Raw genomic sequence first — 19,368 nt, forward strand, 5'->3', positions numbered from 1 at the left:
TCATTTTTAGATACTTTATTATAAATAGTAAATAATGCTGTACTGTACACAAAACGTCTCACCACAAAATCATTTTTACGCTGGTGTAAATGGAAATTATACAAAAGAAAGAACATGAATATTGGACATTGTATAAGACTCACTTAAGCACTTATAACAAGACATAACATTTGAGCACTAAATAAATAAGAGATGGAACTAGTTCCTGGTGAAAACTAACACATGCAAAAAAACAAAACAAAAAAACGTCAAACTGAATATTGTATTCACTGGCGCTGGAGATTTTTTTTTTTGGTTTGATGACACCACAACTACCATTTTGCACCGCTTGACGATTTCCCCTGATTGGTCGATGCACGCAACCCAAAATGAATGACATTGAAAAGAGAGAGCATGTTTTATTGTTTGATGATATAATCAGGGACATTTGAGGTATGAATGTATTGCACTTTCTTTGGGTTGCAGTGGTTTCGCTATGACTCCGTCCGCACCTTCCTGTGGTCACATTTTTATCTCCTATGACTTTAACAAGCATAACATCGGTGTACGTTTAATATCATTACCCTAAGACATTGTGGTGAAGAGGTCCTCAGGAGACCATCGTGGCTGATCGCAACACGTTATCGCCATCAGCCATAAGAATCCACCCCTCAGCTCCCTATCCAGTCAGCCCCAGAAGCACAGGGGGGCCCAGGCAGTCTGCCTCAGCTTCCATCTCTGCCACGTATTACAACAACCAAAACACAGAATCTTGAATGTATTTACTTCCCTCTCCCCACCCTCCTCTTTTCCTCCTTCAGCGTTGACCACAGACCATGCCAGGTCCTCGGAGCGTGACGTTGACGTATAAGTCAAAGCGAGTGCCAGGTAACAGGAGATGCTGCGCCTTTGGTCCTAATTATTCCAGTCCAACCCCCCATCCCTCGCCATCACTTAACCGCCATCTCAATTGGTTTCCTTCCTCGCTGTAGGAGAAACACTTCAACCCCTTTTTCATCCACCCAACTCTCTCCTGCTTGCTGTCCTCAGGGCTGGGAAGGTTTGGCAAAGGCAGTGAGCATGGGAGGGGGGTGCAGTCTGGAGATGAATCTCAGACTAGCTCGGGAGAAGCCTCCTGCTCAGGCCATGTCGGGGGGCTTCATATAATGAAAGGCACCTGAGGAGGACAAGGAAAGACAGATCGGGAGGGTTAAAGAGATTCAGTTTGCTTTTTATTTAACGGCTTACATCCCCTGATAAAGTTAAATGAGAGGTGTGGTGTTAGAGCAGGTCAGAGTCGGTTTGAATGGAAAACAAGGTTTTGGGTGAAATAAGAAAACTCCTCGTAGGGGTCCTCGGCTCTGCTCCACTGATCAATAACAACTCTAAATGTGACCTCCAGTGGCACACATGGTTCTAATCCTGGCCTGCCAAGGGCCATAATCGGCCCCTGTTAAAGAGCCCCTAACCCTCCCCTTGTACACACACACCTACATGTCCACACTCACGTATACGGACACACACATTTCACCAAACCCACAAAACCTATATGTGTGTCTCTCCCAGGCCCGGCTAAATTAATGACATCAAGATGTTGCCACTGATGTCGACATGTGGTGGTGTACCTCAGATCAGCCCTCAACAACAGCAACATGCACCCCTCCCTCCTGTCAAACATGCTTTGGGAAGTGGCTCCTTTCATTTGGCCGGCGATCTTTGTAACGCAGGGGTCATTACATGGCTAGCTGAGGTAGACTAAGGGTTTGATGGGGCAAGCTCATCATACGGGGTCATGAAAGGACAGAGGGAAAATGCGTGCGTTGGGCTGCACGATCTGGACTTGCCTCTGCACCGAGCCACGTGGATAGTCCAGTGATGGTAATGTAAACTGAGGTAACCCGCCAGCTAGCGCTCTTTAACATACATGTAATTTCAGCGCAGCCCCTGGGTGATTTGAGACGCTAGCTCATCAGAGACGTCTGCGCAATTAACCCGGGTTGTGAGTCAGAAAATCGAACGTAAGTAGCTAAACCAGAGGAGGGGTCACAAGAGGACATGACCGCCAATCAATTATATCCAATTTATATTCAATTCTAGAAAATGAGAATCCAGGGTATTTAAAACTCACCTTGCTCTGACTGTACTGTCCATACTGGTAGGATGGATGGTGGTCCACGGCATAGGCAGGGGAGGTGTAGGAAGGTGGGCAGTAAGACTGGGTGCTGGGAAGTGTGGGCATGCTGGTCAGGCCCGGTAGAGTCTCCAGGCGCTGGGAGCCATGACAGCTGGCGGCCATGCCTCCGTTTGGCTCCAGGCCTCCGGTCAGCGGGGAGAGGGCGAAGTCGCTCTGGGACTGGTGTGGCACTCCACCTGGATTCAACAGGCCCATCACCTGAGGGTGGAACAATGGAGGAAATTGATTATTAATATTTAATTGAATTGTAATACATGAAAATTAAATATAACTCAAAGTCAATATGGAAATGACATAAAAAAATCTAAGGCTCCACAACTCCATCAGAAATACATCAGCACTGGCTTCCCTCACACGTGGTTTCTCTTCTCTCTGCTCGACTGATACATTTTATTTTATTTTATCTTGCTGTTAAACCTTTAAACTTTTTTACAACTGGAAAATATTCGTTTGTGATGTGTTGGATGTAGAATATAACAAGATTTGTATGTAGAGAAAGGTTCTTCTCTTAATGTCTCTCTCTTCTAATTTCTGTTATTTCCCTAAATTCACCGTGTCCTTCTGAGGCCAGGGTAAAGAGGCCAAAGGGCCAAAGGGTACGTGGGAATGAGAGGCAAGGTGTGTTTGTGTATGTGACAGAGCACTACTGCTCCAATGTGTGGAATCGTGTGTGTGTGTGTGTGTGTGTGTGTGTGTGTGTGTGTGTGTGTGTGTGTGTGTGTGTGTGTGTGTGTGTGTGTGTGTGTAGTAGGCACTTTTTGCTCTGAAGTCAGGGGTGTAGGGGTATCAGTGATACATCGTGAACAGCTGCACGTAGGTTTGCGTGAGAAGCAAAGTCATGAAAGTGTCTCAAAAGTGAAGGTAGAGAGAGAATTAAAGTCCATGTGAAGGAAAATAGAGATAAAGCCGAGCAAATACGCTTAAAATAACAAAATAACCTGGAGAGTAAAGGAAAACAAAAGAAATGGGCGAAGAATAAATAACACTGAGTAATGTCAAAACAAGGATTTCTCACACACACACACACACACACACAAATACATTCACACCATGTAACCTCAGGTGCCTTTTCAGTCTGTAATTTACAGTTGGTGTGATCTGACCTCACATATCTGACAAACAGCAAAGTGCCCCGACAATAAATCACTTGTGCCACTGCAGGGAATGTGTGCACAGCCTTGTGCACTGTCTGTTATTATTATTTGAATATTTCTTCCATCCAATATAGAATATCTTCATTTTTATTCATGCAGGTGCATAGATTCCCTAGAATACACATTGAATCTCACCAGGCCTCAGAAAAAAAATAAAATCATTAAATAATTAAATTCATTGCTGTTTATCCTCACAAAATCAAACAAGAATAAAGTCTGTTTCTGTTTGCTTGTATGAAAGCAAACATAAGTTTGAGCGGCATGTGCATCAACAAGCTCCTGCGTTCATGTGCTCTTTCCGTCCACAACTGAAACAGCAGCAGTTTCCCCCAACGCTGTGTCTGTTTTGAGGTTGTTCCGCGGATTAGGTCTCAGGGGGGTGCAAATCCCGACCGCTCGCTTCCTTGGTGAGAAAGGATTGCTTTGGTATGCACCAGATCAGCAGTGAGACGCCCGAGACACTCAGCACCACAGGGGAAACCACCGGCCTGACCGCTGTTTTTAAAAGTCGAGCTAACTGCTCACACAGAATATCGCCTATCTAAAGTAAACCTTATCCATATCAAAACTCCGCCACGCTCTAATGTGACCATATCTGGAGTGAAATGAACCCCTGATTCTTCATAAGAGTAGATAGGGTAGAGCAGCTTTTATAGACAAATTTGGAGTTCAGATAACAAGACAATTCCAGTGAGGGTTTAATACAAAATAGACAAACCTATGTTATGGAAACTGAAAGTGTAAAGTCTTTGAAGAGCACAGAGGTCTTCATGTATGAACTATCAATATCACAGTTAATCAAGTTAATCAATTCTCATTTTAATATCAGGAAATTAATTCTACCCTCATCTGAAATAGAGAGAGGCGCATTGCAATATACATTCAAACAGCTGCAATGAATATGTGAATTAAAACAAATTAGCCAACAAAGTGAGTCATTTGCATAAATTACACACTTTGTTGCGAGAGGAAAGATTACTTCGTACCAATCAATTAAGACACTGGAACGTTCTGTGATTGCAAATCCAGACGGGGAAAACATTCTGGGTGCGCTGTCTCCTGTGCAAGATGAGCTGTCCGTTCTGTGTGGAGCTGCCCGTTAAGGTTAATGTTGAAACCATCCATGAGGCCGCGGCACCTTTGGCCTTTTTATTGGAGCTGAAGCCACTCGGTGACCCTGTGGGTATGTGAACCCTAGCCGTGCACTCGGTTACAGGACGGCAGCTTCGAGCAGGAATGCAAATGCTTCAACAAACTGAAGTATAAATGATGAGTGTAGTTGAAGCCACCATGCTTGTAGCTCGCTGTGTGTCAGCATCATTCTCCCGTCTCCCTATATTTTTATACATCCAATAAAAGTCCCCAAACAATGATGCATTTAAAAGTAAACATGATGAGTTATTGAGAAGCTAAATACAAATTTGAGTCAGTTTCTCCAGCTCATATATCAAAGCAGTCAATTATACCTTCAGCCACAATGGTGCCACCCTCTCCTCTCTGACCGTGCGTCCACAGCCACAACAAAGCTCCTCTGTTTTTTCCAACATATATACATCCTCAGGCATTCAAACAGTAACAAACATGCCCGAGGCAGTTTTTTTATCGGTGCCTAACAGGAGTCTGAGATTCTCTCTCATGGGAATTAGTACCCAGCATGCATTGCATGTGGGCTGGCCACCCTTTGTGGTGGTTAAAAGCTCGTTTTACGCCTGTTAGTCCATCTTCTGGGCTGGTATGGAGCCACTGATGGACACTGATGACTGTGTAATCGACAATAATTATCTTTTCAGTTTTGATTTGTGTCATCATCGGACATCCATACATCCCTCCTCATGTTTGGTCCTCAATGGCTCACCGGAGACTGACGTTAGCCACATTTCGAATTCATCAAACGACCCATCAGAATAAACAAAAATGAAAAGCAACCGTGTTTTTCAGCTTAACAAGATTTCATCAATGTCACCGCAATGACACCTCCGAGGTCACACTGAGGAACGTGTTAGCCGCACATATGGTGAATTTCCAAAACAGCACGGATCACTAAATACCTCCTGTTTCCTGGTATAATGTGTGTGTGTTTATTTGTGCATAGATCTATGTCCATGTCGGCAAATACATATTATAAGATATATTTCTGTACATCTATAAAAGATGTAAGGACGAACCTGTGGCGAGAGGCCGTTGCTGATGGTGGGGTTCACGGCGTTGCCGTGCCCCGTCGTAGTCACAAAGCTGTCTGAGTATCCTGAGAAACCGTGACGTCCAGAAGACAGGCAGTACGCGGAGCTTGCATCCTGAGAGCCCGCTGACGAGCTGAGGCCGCTCTGGTGCACAGACGTGGGCGGCAGCGGCTGCGGTCTGTGGACTGTGCTGTGCTGCTCGGATACTGTTGAGAATCAAACATTCTACTTATAACCCTGTGCTGCTAAATTGAGAAAACAAATGCTGCTACTGTTGCATACATTTAAAATAGGTTTGTGTGTGTTCAGTTGGACGCACCTTGAGCTATGGAAGTAGGAGGGTAAGGGCTGTCGGACAGCTGATAGGGCTGCAGGCCTGACATGGCTGACGGAGGGAAACCACTGGGGATGAGGTGGTTGAACGCCATCAGCTGACTGGCTCCAGCTTGCTTCCTCCACCTGGCTCTTCTGTTGCTGAACCACACCTGAAGGAACAACAGAGACCGAGAGTGTTTATTTTCATTTTACCGAAGAGAATAACTTGTAGACTGCATACATGTTCTTCTCTATTTCCGCGTGTGCTTGGCACGTGTAAATGTATACATGCATGTGTGTGTGAGGCCTCTATGACCTACTACAGGGAGCTGAACTGATAGAGATCTTAACATCTGGAGCGTGCAGTGAAACCGCAGACATTACATCTTTGTAAGCTACTGCCAGTCCCCGGGTTCAGATAACGCCACAGGGCCAGTTACAGCTGTTAAAGCCTATATTAGCGTACTATCTAAATGAGCAATCTATTCTGAGATCTTTGCACAGCCCCAAATAAGATGCTGCCCTCACACACAGTGGGCACAGTGTATCTGTGTTTGTCTGTGTCTGTATGTGCAGCGAAGAAGGAGGCGGGTGCGGGGTCAAGGGTTGCTTGAAGGCGAGGGGGCCATGTCTTATGGTTGTAAGGAATGTGTGGCAACATCCCCGGGCAATTTAAAGGCCACATGACACATATCTGTGACAGACCAACACACTGCGCTGCTCTGCTCTGCTGGGGCTTGGGGGTGGGGGGTCATTTTAAGGTTTGAAGAGTGCGTCTGTGCGTCTGTCTAACCTGCACTCGAGCCTCTGTCAGCTTGGCCCGCTGAGCCAGCTCCTCCCGCGTGTAGATGTCAGGGTAGTGTGTGCGCTCAAAGGCCCTCTCCAGCTCCTCCAGCTGCTCCGCCGTGAAGGTGGTCCGACTGCGGCGCTGCTTCCTCTTCAAGGGAAGGCCCGGCTCTGAATCCACGTCAGAGCCCTCGTCTGAGTGACTGGCTGAAATTGCAAAGAACAAACAAGGGACAAGAAGACAGACTGTTACTTTAAACATTCAGAGGGGTCCAACTGAGAAAGACTGAGTTGAGCTACAATACCCAGACCCGAGACAATAGATTATGCTGAGTTCGACACATGGGACAGAGCCACCTCAGATTGTGTCCTCCTGCTCCCTTAAACTCTTCAGTAGTTCCCGAGAGGATCAAAAGCCAGAAGCTGCTTGAACATGGATTAAAGAGGACCAGATCCCTCCAGGGCGTCGATTTTCCTGGGACTCTGAGTCTCTCCCAGTCTTAGCCATGCTGTGCACTGTGCCTGTAGGGTCCCACAGTGGAGAACGGGCAGCCTTTTGCAGGTGCATCTTAATCTGTTTGTTCAGTTGAGGGTAGAGGAGAGCGACTGGGTAACTGGGAGACAGCTATTGGGGCCTAATTCAGCAGAAGAGGGAAGTCAATGAAGGCTAGAGACTAGAAACAGAGGACTATTGCTGCATTTCAGGGGGAGGTTACCCATCTATTAAATAATGATTAGGCTCCACAAAGTAGCGTGACAGCCTGCTATTGTCCGCCATTAAATGTCTGCGATCCCCCCATCTCTTTCTCCGTCATATACTCACAAACATGCATCTGCTACTGCGTCTGAGCTGTGGGCTTTCACTCAATAAAAGCAGTCTATGACAATGTGTCCAACACAGATGGACACAGAGGCAGAAAGAGCTGGAATCCACTCCCAAATCCACCCCAGAGAGACCTCTTAAACCCGAACGGAGAGGGGTCACTGCACCTTTTCCTCACTCCAGTCTCTGCAGCAAACACCTATATTTACGCTGAGGGAGAGGGAATAAGGGAGCCTGAGGCGGCGAGACAGGTGTAAGCAGCAGAAAGGCCTCAGCAGTGGAGAGTCTGGCCTGTTTCCCCCAGACTGCTCATTCTCCCTCTGCCCTCTGTAGATTTAAAGATTTAATTAAAAAGTGCCATGTCAGACATGGAGGGGGGTAGCAGGGATCTCCCCCCGCTTGCCTCTGGAGCCTCTGGAGCCGAAGCAGGAAATGTTTGTGCTGGTTGCCAGTGTGTGTTTGACCAGGCATTACACACGGATTTGGTCCCTGGGAATGTTACTGTGCTCCGGACTGCCGGCACACGAGATTATGATGCTGGGAAGACGTCTTTATTACAGGGGGACTCAGGGTGCCACACTGGCATAAAGGATCATGTTGGGGGAAATGGCTGAATGCTCGGAAATACGTTTGGAACATGCACAGTGAGTTTGGGATGTGGTTTACTTAAGTTTGGATGCAGGTTCAGTTCAGTTCAAATTTTAGGCTACATCCACAATAGTGTGTGCATCAACTCTTGGACACGCCTGGCGTTAACACTACTCCAGAGTTGTAGAGCAGCTGTTGGTTAAATTCTGAGATGAGCTATTATTTGAGCAAATCCTGTGTACACTGGCACGTGCATGCCCAGTGCATGTGATATATGTCTTCAGATCGTTTGAGCTTGAAAACACTGCTTTCAAAGGAAAATGGATGTATAGTCTTAAAATACAACAGGCGTGAGGACGGGGTCACACAGCATGAAAATAAATCTGTTTTGTCTGGATTAGTGTAACTTCCATTAATCAGCACATCACCAAACACCATAGGATGAGACTGGGAAGCTAAGTAACAAGTGGTGTCATTGCTATTTTAATGATGGCTGAGAAAAGAAAGAAAAAGACAGAGGACCAATGATGGCGCAGAAACGAAAAAGATTCCTGAGGGAGGGAAGGAGAGCTCATAAAACTCCTCCGAGGAGAAAGCTCCCCATTGGCACTGTAACTCATGTTAACTGCAGGGTGGGGGTGGATCTCTCCTCCTTTGCCCCCTTTATTTCTGTCTTTCCCTCTCTTTTTTCTTTCTCTCCTTGTGTTTATTATTAGTAACTAGAGAGAAAACACTCCGTCACAGACTCTCCCTTAATGGCAAATGACAGTGTTGCTTTTGTCATCCTCTGGCTCGCGTTTTCTCTTTTGCGCTCTTCCTCCTCTCGCTCTTTGTTGTTCTTTTTTTCTCTTTTTTTAGAAATGATATGGCCGGGCCTTTGTATCTGCAGCAGGGAAAAGCCTGTGGCAGGGCCAGGACTCTATTGGGCGAATTACCACGCTCCATCTGTAGGAGCCATCAGGGACGCCCGGGCCCGCATTCAGGGGCCTGTCACCTGCCCAGCAGGGGAGTGGGAGGGGGGCTGTAGGGGGAGATGGGGGCTGTAGGGCCAGGGGATGAGTGGGGGAATGAAGGATGGGAGGGAGAAAGGGGGGGCACAAAGGGGTCCGGAGAAGGGCTACTGGGGGATGTTGAGGGGCACAGCAGGGGAGCACCCCTTCATCCCCTCCCTCCACGGCCTGAGGGGCACAAAGTTGGGGGATGGTGGGGTTGAGGGGGTTGACATGAGGAGGAGATCGGAGGCTGAAGGCACCTGAAGACGATGCTGGGGAAGGGGTGTGGGGTGCCATGCTATGGAGAATGAGGGGGTGCTGGTCATTCTTAAAAGCGGGAGCTGTCCCCTCCATCTCATGCATTCACTTCTCTCCCCTCTTTCTCTTTGCTCGCCCGCCAGTGCTGCGTCCACATCTTTGACGTTTTCAAAATGAGGCTCCTACACGCCGGCGTGGATCAGTTTTGAGGCACGCTGACGCAGAGGCAAGCTTGTTCCCACACATTCCCCGCAACAAACGGCAGAAGAGGATAGCAAACACACAAAGGGAGGCCTCGACCTCCTTACTTAAACACCCAAATCAAATTTTACGCTGCAGCTAAAGCACTGGGGAGCAGAAACTGCTCCATAGCTGCTCACAGTTTGGCTGCGGCTCTGACAAGGATCTTAACAGAAAGATAGATTATTATCCCTCCAGCGGAAATTGAAGCTGCTGCAGAATTATCCATAAAACAGAAGTATAAAAACAAAGTAGGCTTCAGGTTATTAAACTAATAACAAGCTACTTTAGATATTGGAATGGATAGTGGGTCATTTATTCACACTAGTCCAGGAGGTTGTATTTATCATAGTTTGGTCGATGTGCAGCATTCAACAAGTGAATTCAACAGGTTCTTTTCACTGATCAAATTCAACAAGTGTATTTGCAGGTGTTTAAGTGTCGGCACACAAACAACACAAACGCTCAGGGAGGAGCAGATACGACCACAGACGAGGCAGGAAAAGAAAAACGCTTATTGATCAAGAGAGCAGACTGACAGGCAGTGAAGATAAACTCCAGAGGGTCACAGATGTGAACCGAGGGAACGTCCACTTCCATTAGCTTCACCTGCAGCGAAAGTGCCTCAAACAGACCCCCCCCCTCCCAAAAAAAGAGAAAGAACACAAGTGAGGATTCCAACCGCGAGAATAAAGACTGCTCTTGTTTACGGCAGAGACTACAGTGGCCAGGACTTGCCTTGCCAAGCATTCATCCCCCTCCCACCCGCTCAGGAGATGTTAATACGAAGAGACATGCACATGCACACGGATCTATATATGTGCACACATGTGCATATACATTCAAACACGCAGCCTGAAATGGCAAAAAAAACGAGGTGGAAAAAGTGACAAAGTGTTATCTTATCCTCAATTCGAAATAATGTAGACTGATTTTAAAGGAAGGAGAATGAGCAAGGAATTAGATGAAGAGAAAAATAAAGAAATTAATGGACGGGGGATGAAGAGCCGCAGCGAGAAAGAGACAGAGAAGTGGAGCATATGGGGAAGTTTATAGTCTTGTGTTGGTAGGGGCTGGCTGGCCCTTCCTCCAGAGGCCGTTAATAGAGAAGGTAATTGAGCTGGTGACATGTGTTCGCAACACAAAACAAAGGGCAGAAGAGACAAATGAACTAGTTATTTGCCCAGGGAAGTAGATCTGGCCCTTTCAGGCCACGGAGCACGGTGCGAGTGGGCCACTGAATAAAATAGTGGCACGCCACATAGAGCCAGGGCGAGCAGATGCACTGGAGGAAAAGAATGGTTAACTGACAGCTTATGGGCTCAGCTGGGGTTAACAGTTGAAGGGGAAAAAAATGGGGAGTGAGTGGGCTGCTCACTTGACTTGCTAAAAAGCCCCCAGGAACCCGCAGCTGCCTGGGAAAGGACGGGGAGGGGGTCAGATAGAGAGAATGAGAGAGGGAGATGATGATGTGATGGGCAGAGAAAAAATGAGTGAATGAGCGCAGGAGGTTGGCACTTAACGGACAAAGAGCTATAGCTGGCGATATGACGCGGAGAGATGTATCTCTGTCTAATATCGGTGAAGTGACAAAAAGCCACAAAATGGCCCTGCGCAGCTATTATGTGTGCCCAGTGTGTGGTGGTTATTATTTAGTTCCACTGTGGTGCAGTTAGGTGACAGTTTCACGGTGGCATTTCCACCCTTGGTGCTGGGACAAAGCTACAGCACAGAGCCCACGCAGGGCTGCAGCAACAGGCCAGTCTGCCGCACGTTCCACTCGAACAGAGACTAACCAGCTCAGTCCAGCCTTGTTACGGCCACGCCGACAACCCGACCACGCTCCACATTCAGTATTATACACTGTAAGACAAAGGTTCATGTCTCGTCAACGAAATTCCCATCGTGTGACGTCACGTCTGTCAGCTCTCGTCTTTTCTCAAACATTATCATAACCTCCTGTTCCTGGGGCCTGATAGTTCTAACAGTGAAGTGACCCCAGGTTAGCCCCTGACCTTTTCACAGCTACCGCACGGTGCTGCAGTGAAAACGGCCTCACATCTGACCCCTCCAACAAAACTTCACAGACGCTCAAGAGAGAGAGAAACTGTCATTACATTCCATGCCTCTTTTTTTGTTACCCTACCTACTACACTCGTAATTTGGGTCTTGCTTTTGGTTTTATGAGCTTGGCACATTTGTGGACATTTTCAGCGTCAACTGCTGCATGAATGCTGGTGTTTGGACAAAAGTATATGTAACTCTGATATACTCTCATATATTTTTTTTAAATCCTTACGTCTTGAAAATCAGCTCTTTTTTTAAGTGGATTTCTTTGTTCTGAGACGGGAAAAAAGACATTAATCAAAACAGCAACAGAGTTGTGCTGGCATGTCCATAATGTGCAATGTGCTGGATGAAACAGCTCCACAAAAACTGAGGCTAAACAAAGTTAAGTGATTGACAACGCTGTCTGGCTTTACTCAATTAACTATCCCATTGTGCCTCTCTTTGCAGAGTCCCCTCGCCCCCGACCCTTTTCTCTTCCCACTCCTTTATCCTCCCCATCACAGAGTTTTGCTTGGCTAATACTTCCAAGGAAATAGAGAGCTCTTTTTCTGCTGGGGCTCCTCTCCTTGACCTTCCATTGCTCGCCACTTCTCTTTCAGTCACTTCACGGTGTCTCTGGGGTTAGTGGAGAGAATGTGGAGAGTACATCAGCGCCAAGGGGCCGGCTCAGGGCAGGACCCCGGCCCATTACTTCAAAGTTGGCCTGCATTCATTAATTGTCCTTTGAATTAATATTGGAGGATCACAATGTGGGTGCCAACAGAGAAAGAGGCTTTAATGAAGCATAGAGTCGGCATTCAGTTGCAGATCAGCTAGTGTGGATTTTTTTTTCTTTTTTCGAGAAAGACAGAGCCTTGAGAATCATGTCGACACTGAGTATTTAAATTTAAGAAGCATCTATCCATTTATCTATCTATCTATCTAATCACAACTTAACAAATACATTCTAAATACTGGTTTGTTTTCTCAAGTAGGCCACTCAGCTAAACCAGCATTATAAACATTATTAACAGGAAAACCCAAATATAAATTTTTCCTGAGATGAAAATGGAAATGTGTCTGCGGCAGACATTCCTCTGGTTGGATGGAGGCCTTCTGTCTCCTGTAACCAGCCTCGTCTTACCCTCCAATCTTTCACTTATTCACCGTGGAAATGCAGGGACCCCTAACAAGCGAGAATCAGCGTCTACCACTGTTTACAGCTGCGGGTTATTGCAATGCTGCTCTGTTGCTTTTTTCTCTCCCTGTGTGTGTGTGTGTGTGTGAGAGAGAGAAAACTGTTTCTAGTCATATTTGTCTCATGAGAGCAGAAGTTACAAAAAACAGCAAATCAGATTAGATGGCTCAGATGTGGTGTAAATGTGCGACGAAAGTTCAAAATCTGAATGTGTAATAAAAGAAACATTTAGACTGCTGCAAAGCATTATGCACTCCAACGGTGCAAATATGATCTTTCTGCTCCGAATATTCCTCTTGCTAAATCCATGCAAAAGTCACGGGGAGCCGCTAACCCAGTTTATTTACACAAACAAAGTCCTACTCAGCTCCATCGACAAAAGCTGCTAAATCTTTCATGTTTTGTCAGCACTTGATTCCTCCTGTCCCTCTGGCTATTTGCCTGCCTCTGGACAATGGGGGCAGGAGAATGGCAGCAGATTGTTGGAATGCACCTCAATGAAACCAATTATTACATGTTGACTGCGTTCACCATGGCAGATTTGAAAGAACTGGGCTCATTCAATTTGGCACCACAGGATTCCCTTTAAAGAAAAGTTATCCCTTTGACTGTTTGTATTTCTGAGCTTTCTGCCCCCCCCCCCCTTCTCCCTTTCACCCCCACTGCCATAAATTGATCCTGTGAGAGTGGCTACTCCTCTTTTATGACTTTGGTTACTTTAATTAGTTAAATGAGGCCAAAGTGCTAACAGTAATAAATAGATTGAAGGATGCTATCAATTAATTAAACCGCTCATGGAAAAGTAGCACTGGATTAAAATCATACACCAAAGTTACACCGGGCTGGAAACACTCCTGCTTTATGACCAAATGTGACAAAAATGAAATGACACAGCAGATTCTCTCACACATAACTCAGCCATGGATGTGGTTCTGTACATGTGCGTAAATTCCCTCCACACAGTCAACAGTTGAGGAGAACAACTTTGCATTAGCCTCATCCCAAGCAGCGAACACCCTTTTCCCACAATATTCCAGCCCACTTGCCATGCAGACCTGGGGCTGCCCAGTATACTTTATCCCACAAACCTCAGCAAGTCCCTTTTCCCAGACAAATAAATCTAAATGAGTCAGCTTTGATCTTAGCACTTAAGGGAAGCCAACAATAGTGGTTGAGGAGAAAGGGGCAGAGAGCAACAGGCCCTCTCCCCACTGCAACAATAGCCTCTGCAAACACCTACTTAATCAATATTTGGCCAGAAGACACTCTCCCAGTCCCCAAAAACCACGCTTTTCACATTCTAATGAAGTGCCGTAAAAGAGGAAAAACAACAACAACTTCCACAAAGAGACACAAGAATGAAATAGTGCTGTTGCGTATATCAGTGAGGGGAAGGTGTCTCGGAGCTGTTTGAATGCAGGAGGTCATGTATTTGATGTAAAAAAAAACTTATGTCATTTGTTCTCATCAAAAAAATTCAATGTGCCAAAAAAGTAGAATTAAAGACACAGTATAGAATAAATTATAATTCTCGCATAATTTCTGTTGGTTGTATTAAAAACACTTCTTTAAGTTTAAAAAATATTTTTAACCGGCAAAAATGTAAATTAAATTAATTTGACAACAGGATCCAAATGCATTTATCCTATTTATTGATCAGACAAATGATTTATCATTTAAGCGTCTGAAATGATTTATTTGTTTTGTGCATGTATAGATGAGCTGTAGGAGTGTTTGGGGATGTGTCTCGCCGCGGGGAGAGGGAGAGGGAGAGGGAAGTGCCCACAGATACTGCATGAATGTGTGCGCCCTGGGCGGAAAGGAAAGGGGCGGACTCTGCCCGAGATGAAAGTGGAGAGAAATAAAAGGTTTGGGATTTAATCTAGTGGAGAGAGGGGTTTCCCCTGCGCCCACTGACTGAAGGCGTCGTGCTCACTGCTCAAAGACTGTGTCAAAAAAAAAAGAAGCTCCGTGCGCAAAAGCAACGGCACCATTCAATTTGATTACGCAAAGAGGCCTAAGGTGAATTTAACACACTTTGCGCAAACATCATGCACTTCAAGCTGTTGCCAGATGTGTTGACTTTATGTTTATATTATTTTGCAGGACTAAAGTTATCAGCTCCAACAGACTAAAACCAAAACCAAATAAAACCGCAGCAGTGAACAAGAAACTGAATGAATCAGTGCGTAAAGACGTGATAATTCAAAAACATTACCACCATTTCTAGAGGAGTTTTCATCAATAATTAACTATAGATTTCAATGTGTCCCCAACAGCAACACTCAGTCTCTAGATTACAAATCAACAGGTGTTCAGCAGTTTCCCCCGTTTTTTTCCTCAATACAAACTGTAAACATGTGCAGAAAGCGCACAGATTGGCACTTTTTTTTGGTGCATTCTATAAACCAAGTGGCATCGAGGCCTTTTGGTTGTCCCTGAATAATTCATCGCTCATTGCGGGTTCATAATGTCTTCTCCGGGCCCTTTGTCTGCGCACTTTTTTCTCCCTTTCTTTTCCTATTTTGAAAGGGCCTGGCGTCTTTTTCTTCACCACTGAGCCGCTCACTGGAGTTTGGCTTTTGTGTGCGTCAAACTGAGGTGTGAGCCTCAATGGACTCTCCCTGCTTTGTCCCCTGAAGTTCATCCCCACGAGTCCGATGGAGTGTGATTAAATAAATAAATAAAAAGTTTCTCAAGCTTGAAAGTTTGACAAATGTTTGATTATCGACTTAAAATAAATCTCTTGACATTTGGTTAATCACTGAAACTTTAATTATATGCAATTAAACCAAAAAGGTGCGCAATTGAACATGCGAAAAAAATTACACTATTATTTGTATTATTTTCGATGTTGTTATTATTGTTATAATAATTATTACTACTGTGAAGTTTACTCTTTACATCTAACATGTAAATTTCAACTGATGAAAAAACTAATTTAGGAGTAAAAACATTAAAAACCTTTCACAACCTGAATATTCTTGTTCAACGTGTCAACAGATGTTTTGGGGACTTTAAGAAGAAACAAACTGCAGCAAGGTAAGAGAAGAAGAAAAAAGTATGACTGATTCACTCACATCTGTCTCCCAGAATGCCGTCGATGCTGTGTTTTGTGCGCGATTCGTTTTCCTCCATCTCCCTCTTCACCACATCCTCATCATCCTCATCCTCAGCTACTCCGCCGAACTTGGAGCGCATGATGCGGCTGATGGCGCTCACTGAGGGAGCAAGGCAGAAGTTTGGACACGTACAAGTTAGTAAATATTTGGTTGGATGATTTCAAATCAAGCAAAACAATTAAATCATCTATCCTACACATTAACGTGTCCAAATAAAATGTCCAAAAGATTAGAGGGAGCATTTTTTCGTTTAAAATATTTCAAAAATAAGTTTGTTTTTTCGTGTAATGTTTAAATTTGTCTAATTCTTCTTGGTGATCACACGTTTTAAACATTCTCCAACCTGAGGGGACGTTGTTCCTGTCGCAGATTCCATCTTTCAGTAACTTGTCCCTGATTTCCCAGCTGAACATACCCGGGTTCTCTGACTTGTAATCCTCGATTTTCTTGTCCACCTCTGGAGCAGCGGTTTGCTTTGAGGAGAGGAAGAAAAGAAGAAAAGTTTGAAGTGTTTACTTTTTTTTAATTTCAGGCCTCAATTATAGGAGAGAAAGATAAGTTTAATTATTTACTGGCTTTAAGATTTAGAGTGACAATGCCAACGTAAACCAATAATTCACATTCATTGTGCCACAGAGGCAATAAAGTCAAACTCCATCAACTTTTACGCACTTGCACATATTGTAAAGGATTTTGCTTCAGAGGTTCCACTTTGAACTACACGACTTTTAACCAGCTCTGTTACTTTTTATTATCGACCACAGGCACATAGAATATTTAATTTAATTAAGTGAAAATCTTTTAAATAAAAATCTTCATTTTAATATGGCAGCTGCTGTGTAAACGACATTTGAAGGCATATATTAACTAGGTCATTTTACGATTTTTCAGTCCACCGGTCGTGTCTCTCACCTTTGGCTTGCTGCCTCCGATGGCCCCCGGCCTGATGGAGCCGGTCTCCTGGTACCGGCAGAGGATCTTGGAGACGCAGCCGTGGGACACCCGCAGCTGCCGGGAGATTACGCACGGCCGGACACCGTGATGAGCCATCTCCACGATTTTATGGCGGATATGGTTGGGGAGAGGTCGGCCGTTTATGAAGACGCCGCCGAGCTGGTTGACCCGACCCTGTCCTAACGGAGTGGAGACTGGACACATGTGAACGAGGGTTTAGTTGGATGAATACTTGTAACTTAGATTAAAGAAAATAACTCTTGCATTTGTCTTATTAATTAATATTTCCTCTGTGGGCTGTACTGTTTTTTCCAATGGTGCAGAAGCAACTCACAAATTAAATTATTGTTAAAGTATAATCTAACATGGAAAATAAAGGTGGTAATGGCATCCAATTTATCTTAATAAACACGCCCTCATTCTTACATCTCTTGTTCACCTTTTAAAATCTGAAATCGTCCTAAAATAGAAGAGAAAAGAATACCGAGAAAAAAACATCTGAAAAAATGTAAATAGTATAAAATATATAAAAATATATTCAAATGTGGGATTAGGGTGAGAACTGATACAATATAAACACACACACACACACACACACACATATATATATATATAGGCCTATACTGGCTATTTGAAAAATGATGACCATTTGTTTATCAAATTAACCTACATTCAAACCTGAAAGATCAAATGATAATACATTTTTTCTGTGTTTACATCATGTCTGAGGCCGATCTTGACAACTTTTCTTAAGTTAACTAAAAGTTAAATTTGCCCTGAAACTTTGAGCAGCAACTGGTGGTGGTGTCTTACCCTCCAGAGAGTATCCTCCCCGCGGGTAGTTCTGGTGAGGAGTCGGTCTCATCATCCTCGGTAAACCTCCAGCCAGCGCTGTCATGGTTCCTGACTCCTCTGTCAGGTTTCACACTGGAAACAGAGCTACCTCTGCTTTTTTTTTTAATCCGACAAAATAACCGTCTGTAAATTGCAAAATGTCAAAAGTTCTCTGCAGAAGCGACGCAGCCTCCCTTTTCCCTCGAGTAACAGGTTGTGCCAGACCCGGAGACAAAAAGGGTGAATCCCTCAGAGGTGAGTGTATCCAGAGGTGGATGTGCACTCAGGTGAGAGGTAAGAAGTCAAACTGCAGGTCGCTGACAGTCCTCGAGGCTTGAGAGGAAGCTTTGAGAGGATGGATGGGAGGCAAATATTTTATCTGTGCTCGCTGTCCCCTCTGACTCCGCGCTGCGCCCCCTGATTGGCCAAAGACCCGGACGTTCAGAGACCTAAGGAGCTCTGTGATTGGACAGCAGGAGCTCCCCTCTGTCTGGATTGACCTCACGAGGTCAGTTTTTCGTGTCACAAGTTTCAAACTTTGTGTGCACAACTTTTATCAAAAGCCATAATCACCTGAGCGAAGACACGTCTGAATTGTTTTACTGCTGAGAAATGTGGACTAATAATATTCTCCTGATTGTCTGGATGGATAGAAAGTTTAATGACATGAAACTGGAGCAGGAATGAAAAAAATACACGTTGATATCGAGAGCTAAAGATAAAGTAGGACAAAGTTATAAAGTTGTAAAGAAAAAAGTTAAAATGAAAAAAAGAGTTTATCTTGAGCATTATAGATTGATGAGTAATAATTTCCTGGTACACACACACACACACACACACACACACACACACACACACACACACACACTAGTGAAAGAATAATTGGGTCTTATTAATAATAATAATAACATCAGCATAAGAAAGAGGCAAATAAGTTAAGTGAAACATTAAAAGAAGTAAAGTTCTTACCACATTATTATTATTATTATTATCATTATTATTATTATTAATATTATTAGTTCAATCATTAGAACACTAACTTCCAGTGTTGGCATTCATTCTATAGTCCACACTGTAAAAAGTTATTATTATGTGTTGCAGTAAAATGTATACGCATTATAATATATATATGTATGTATGTATGTTCGATACATATATACATATATGCATGTGTATATCAATATATATATAGAATGCTAAAAGTGTCTTTTTCATGCGAGGATTTTTTTTATTAGAATTCATTCCGTCAGAAACTTTCCTGAATACTGAAACCTTCAATTTTTCGCTCAGACAATAGAGGAATTCTCAACGTGGAGATGCGTGAGGATCTACAATATTTTTTCTTCCACGAGTTCTGCCGCCTCCCAAGCAAAGAGGCAGCTCTGCTTCCAGCAGTTGCACTAATTCAACAATAGGTGCTGTGCGGACGCGTGGTTGAGCCACACGGCGGTGTAACACATCCGTGCAAATGCTCGATTATGAACATAGAAGCACATGAGCGATCATTTGACTTTTCTGCAGCTTGTAGAGTTTTGATAATCATGATAATTAGGCGTGTTTAATTGACCGATGCTTTTTTTTTCTTTTCTCCCTCCCTCAGGAGTAAGACTGATTCAGATGTGAGGCCTCCTCCTCCTCATCCCTTCATTCTGGATGGTCATGACCTGGGGATAAGACGAACTGATGCATCACCAGGAGCTGA

At 44.4% G+C, this 19,368-nt stretch overlaps 1 protein-coding gene across 2 annotated transcripts; it reads right to left on the bottom strand.

Moving 5' to 3' along the window:
* pax3a (paired box 3a) lies at positions 1 to 18,463 on the bottom strand. Of its 2 annotated transcripts, none has more exons than XM_069511676.1 (9): positions 17,646 to 18,463; positions 16,791 to 17,026; positions 16,294 to 16,351; positions 15,837 to 15,977; positions 6,616 to 6,815; positions 5,827 to 5,992; positions 5,493 to 5,713; positions 2,108 to 2,371; positions 1 to 1,156 (listed from the first exon to the last, which is right to left on the bottom strand). In XM_069511676.1, exons 1-9 carry the CDS (start codon positions 17,728 to 17,730, stop codon positions 1,139 to 1,141), a joined length of 1,389 nt encoding a protein of 462 aa, XP_069367777.1. In that variant the 5' UTR covers positions 17,731 to 18,463; the 3' UTR covers positions 1 to 1,138. The 2 variants fall into 2 exon arrangements, with proteins under 2 accessions (XP_069367777.1, XP_019968168.2); XM_020112609.2 differs by having other exon boundaries at positions 16,222 to 16,351; positions 17,646 to 18,460.
* Positions 18,464 to 19,368: the final 905 nt, after the last annotated feature.

This window comes from Paralichthys olivaceus, chromosome 16, assembly GCF_024713975.1.
Source record: "Paralichthys olivaceus isolate ysfri-2021 chromosome 16, ASM2471397v2, whole genome shotgun sequence".
NCBI lineage: Eukaryota > Metazoa > Chordata > Actinopteri > Pleuronectiformes > Paralichthyidae > Paralichthys > Paralichthys olivaceus.

Bases quoted from the DNA above. Each gene is read 5' to 3' on its own strand.
- pax3a (XM_020112609.2), bottom strand. From the start codon at position 17,730: ATGACAGCGCTGGCTGGAGGTTTACCGAGGATGATGAGACCGACTCCT. The intron at 15,978-16,221 runs GTTGGAGAATGT...TTGCTCCCTCAG, and splicing joins CAGGAACAACGTCCCCTCAG to TGAGCGCCATCAGCCGCATC. The intron at 5,993-6,615 runs GTTAGACAGACG...TTGTTCCTTCAG, and splicing joins TGACAGAGGCTCGAGTGCAG to GTGTGGTTCAGCAACAGAAG.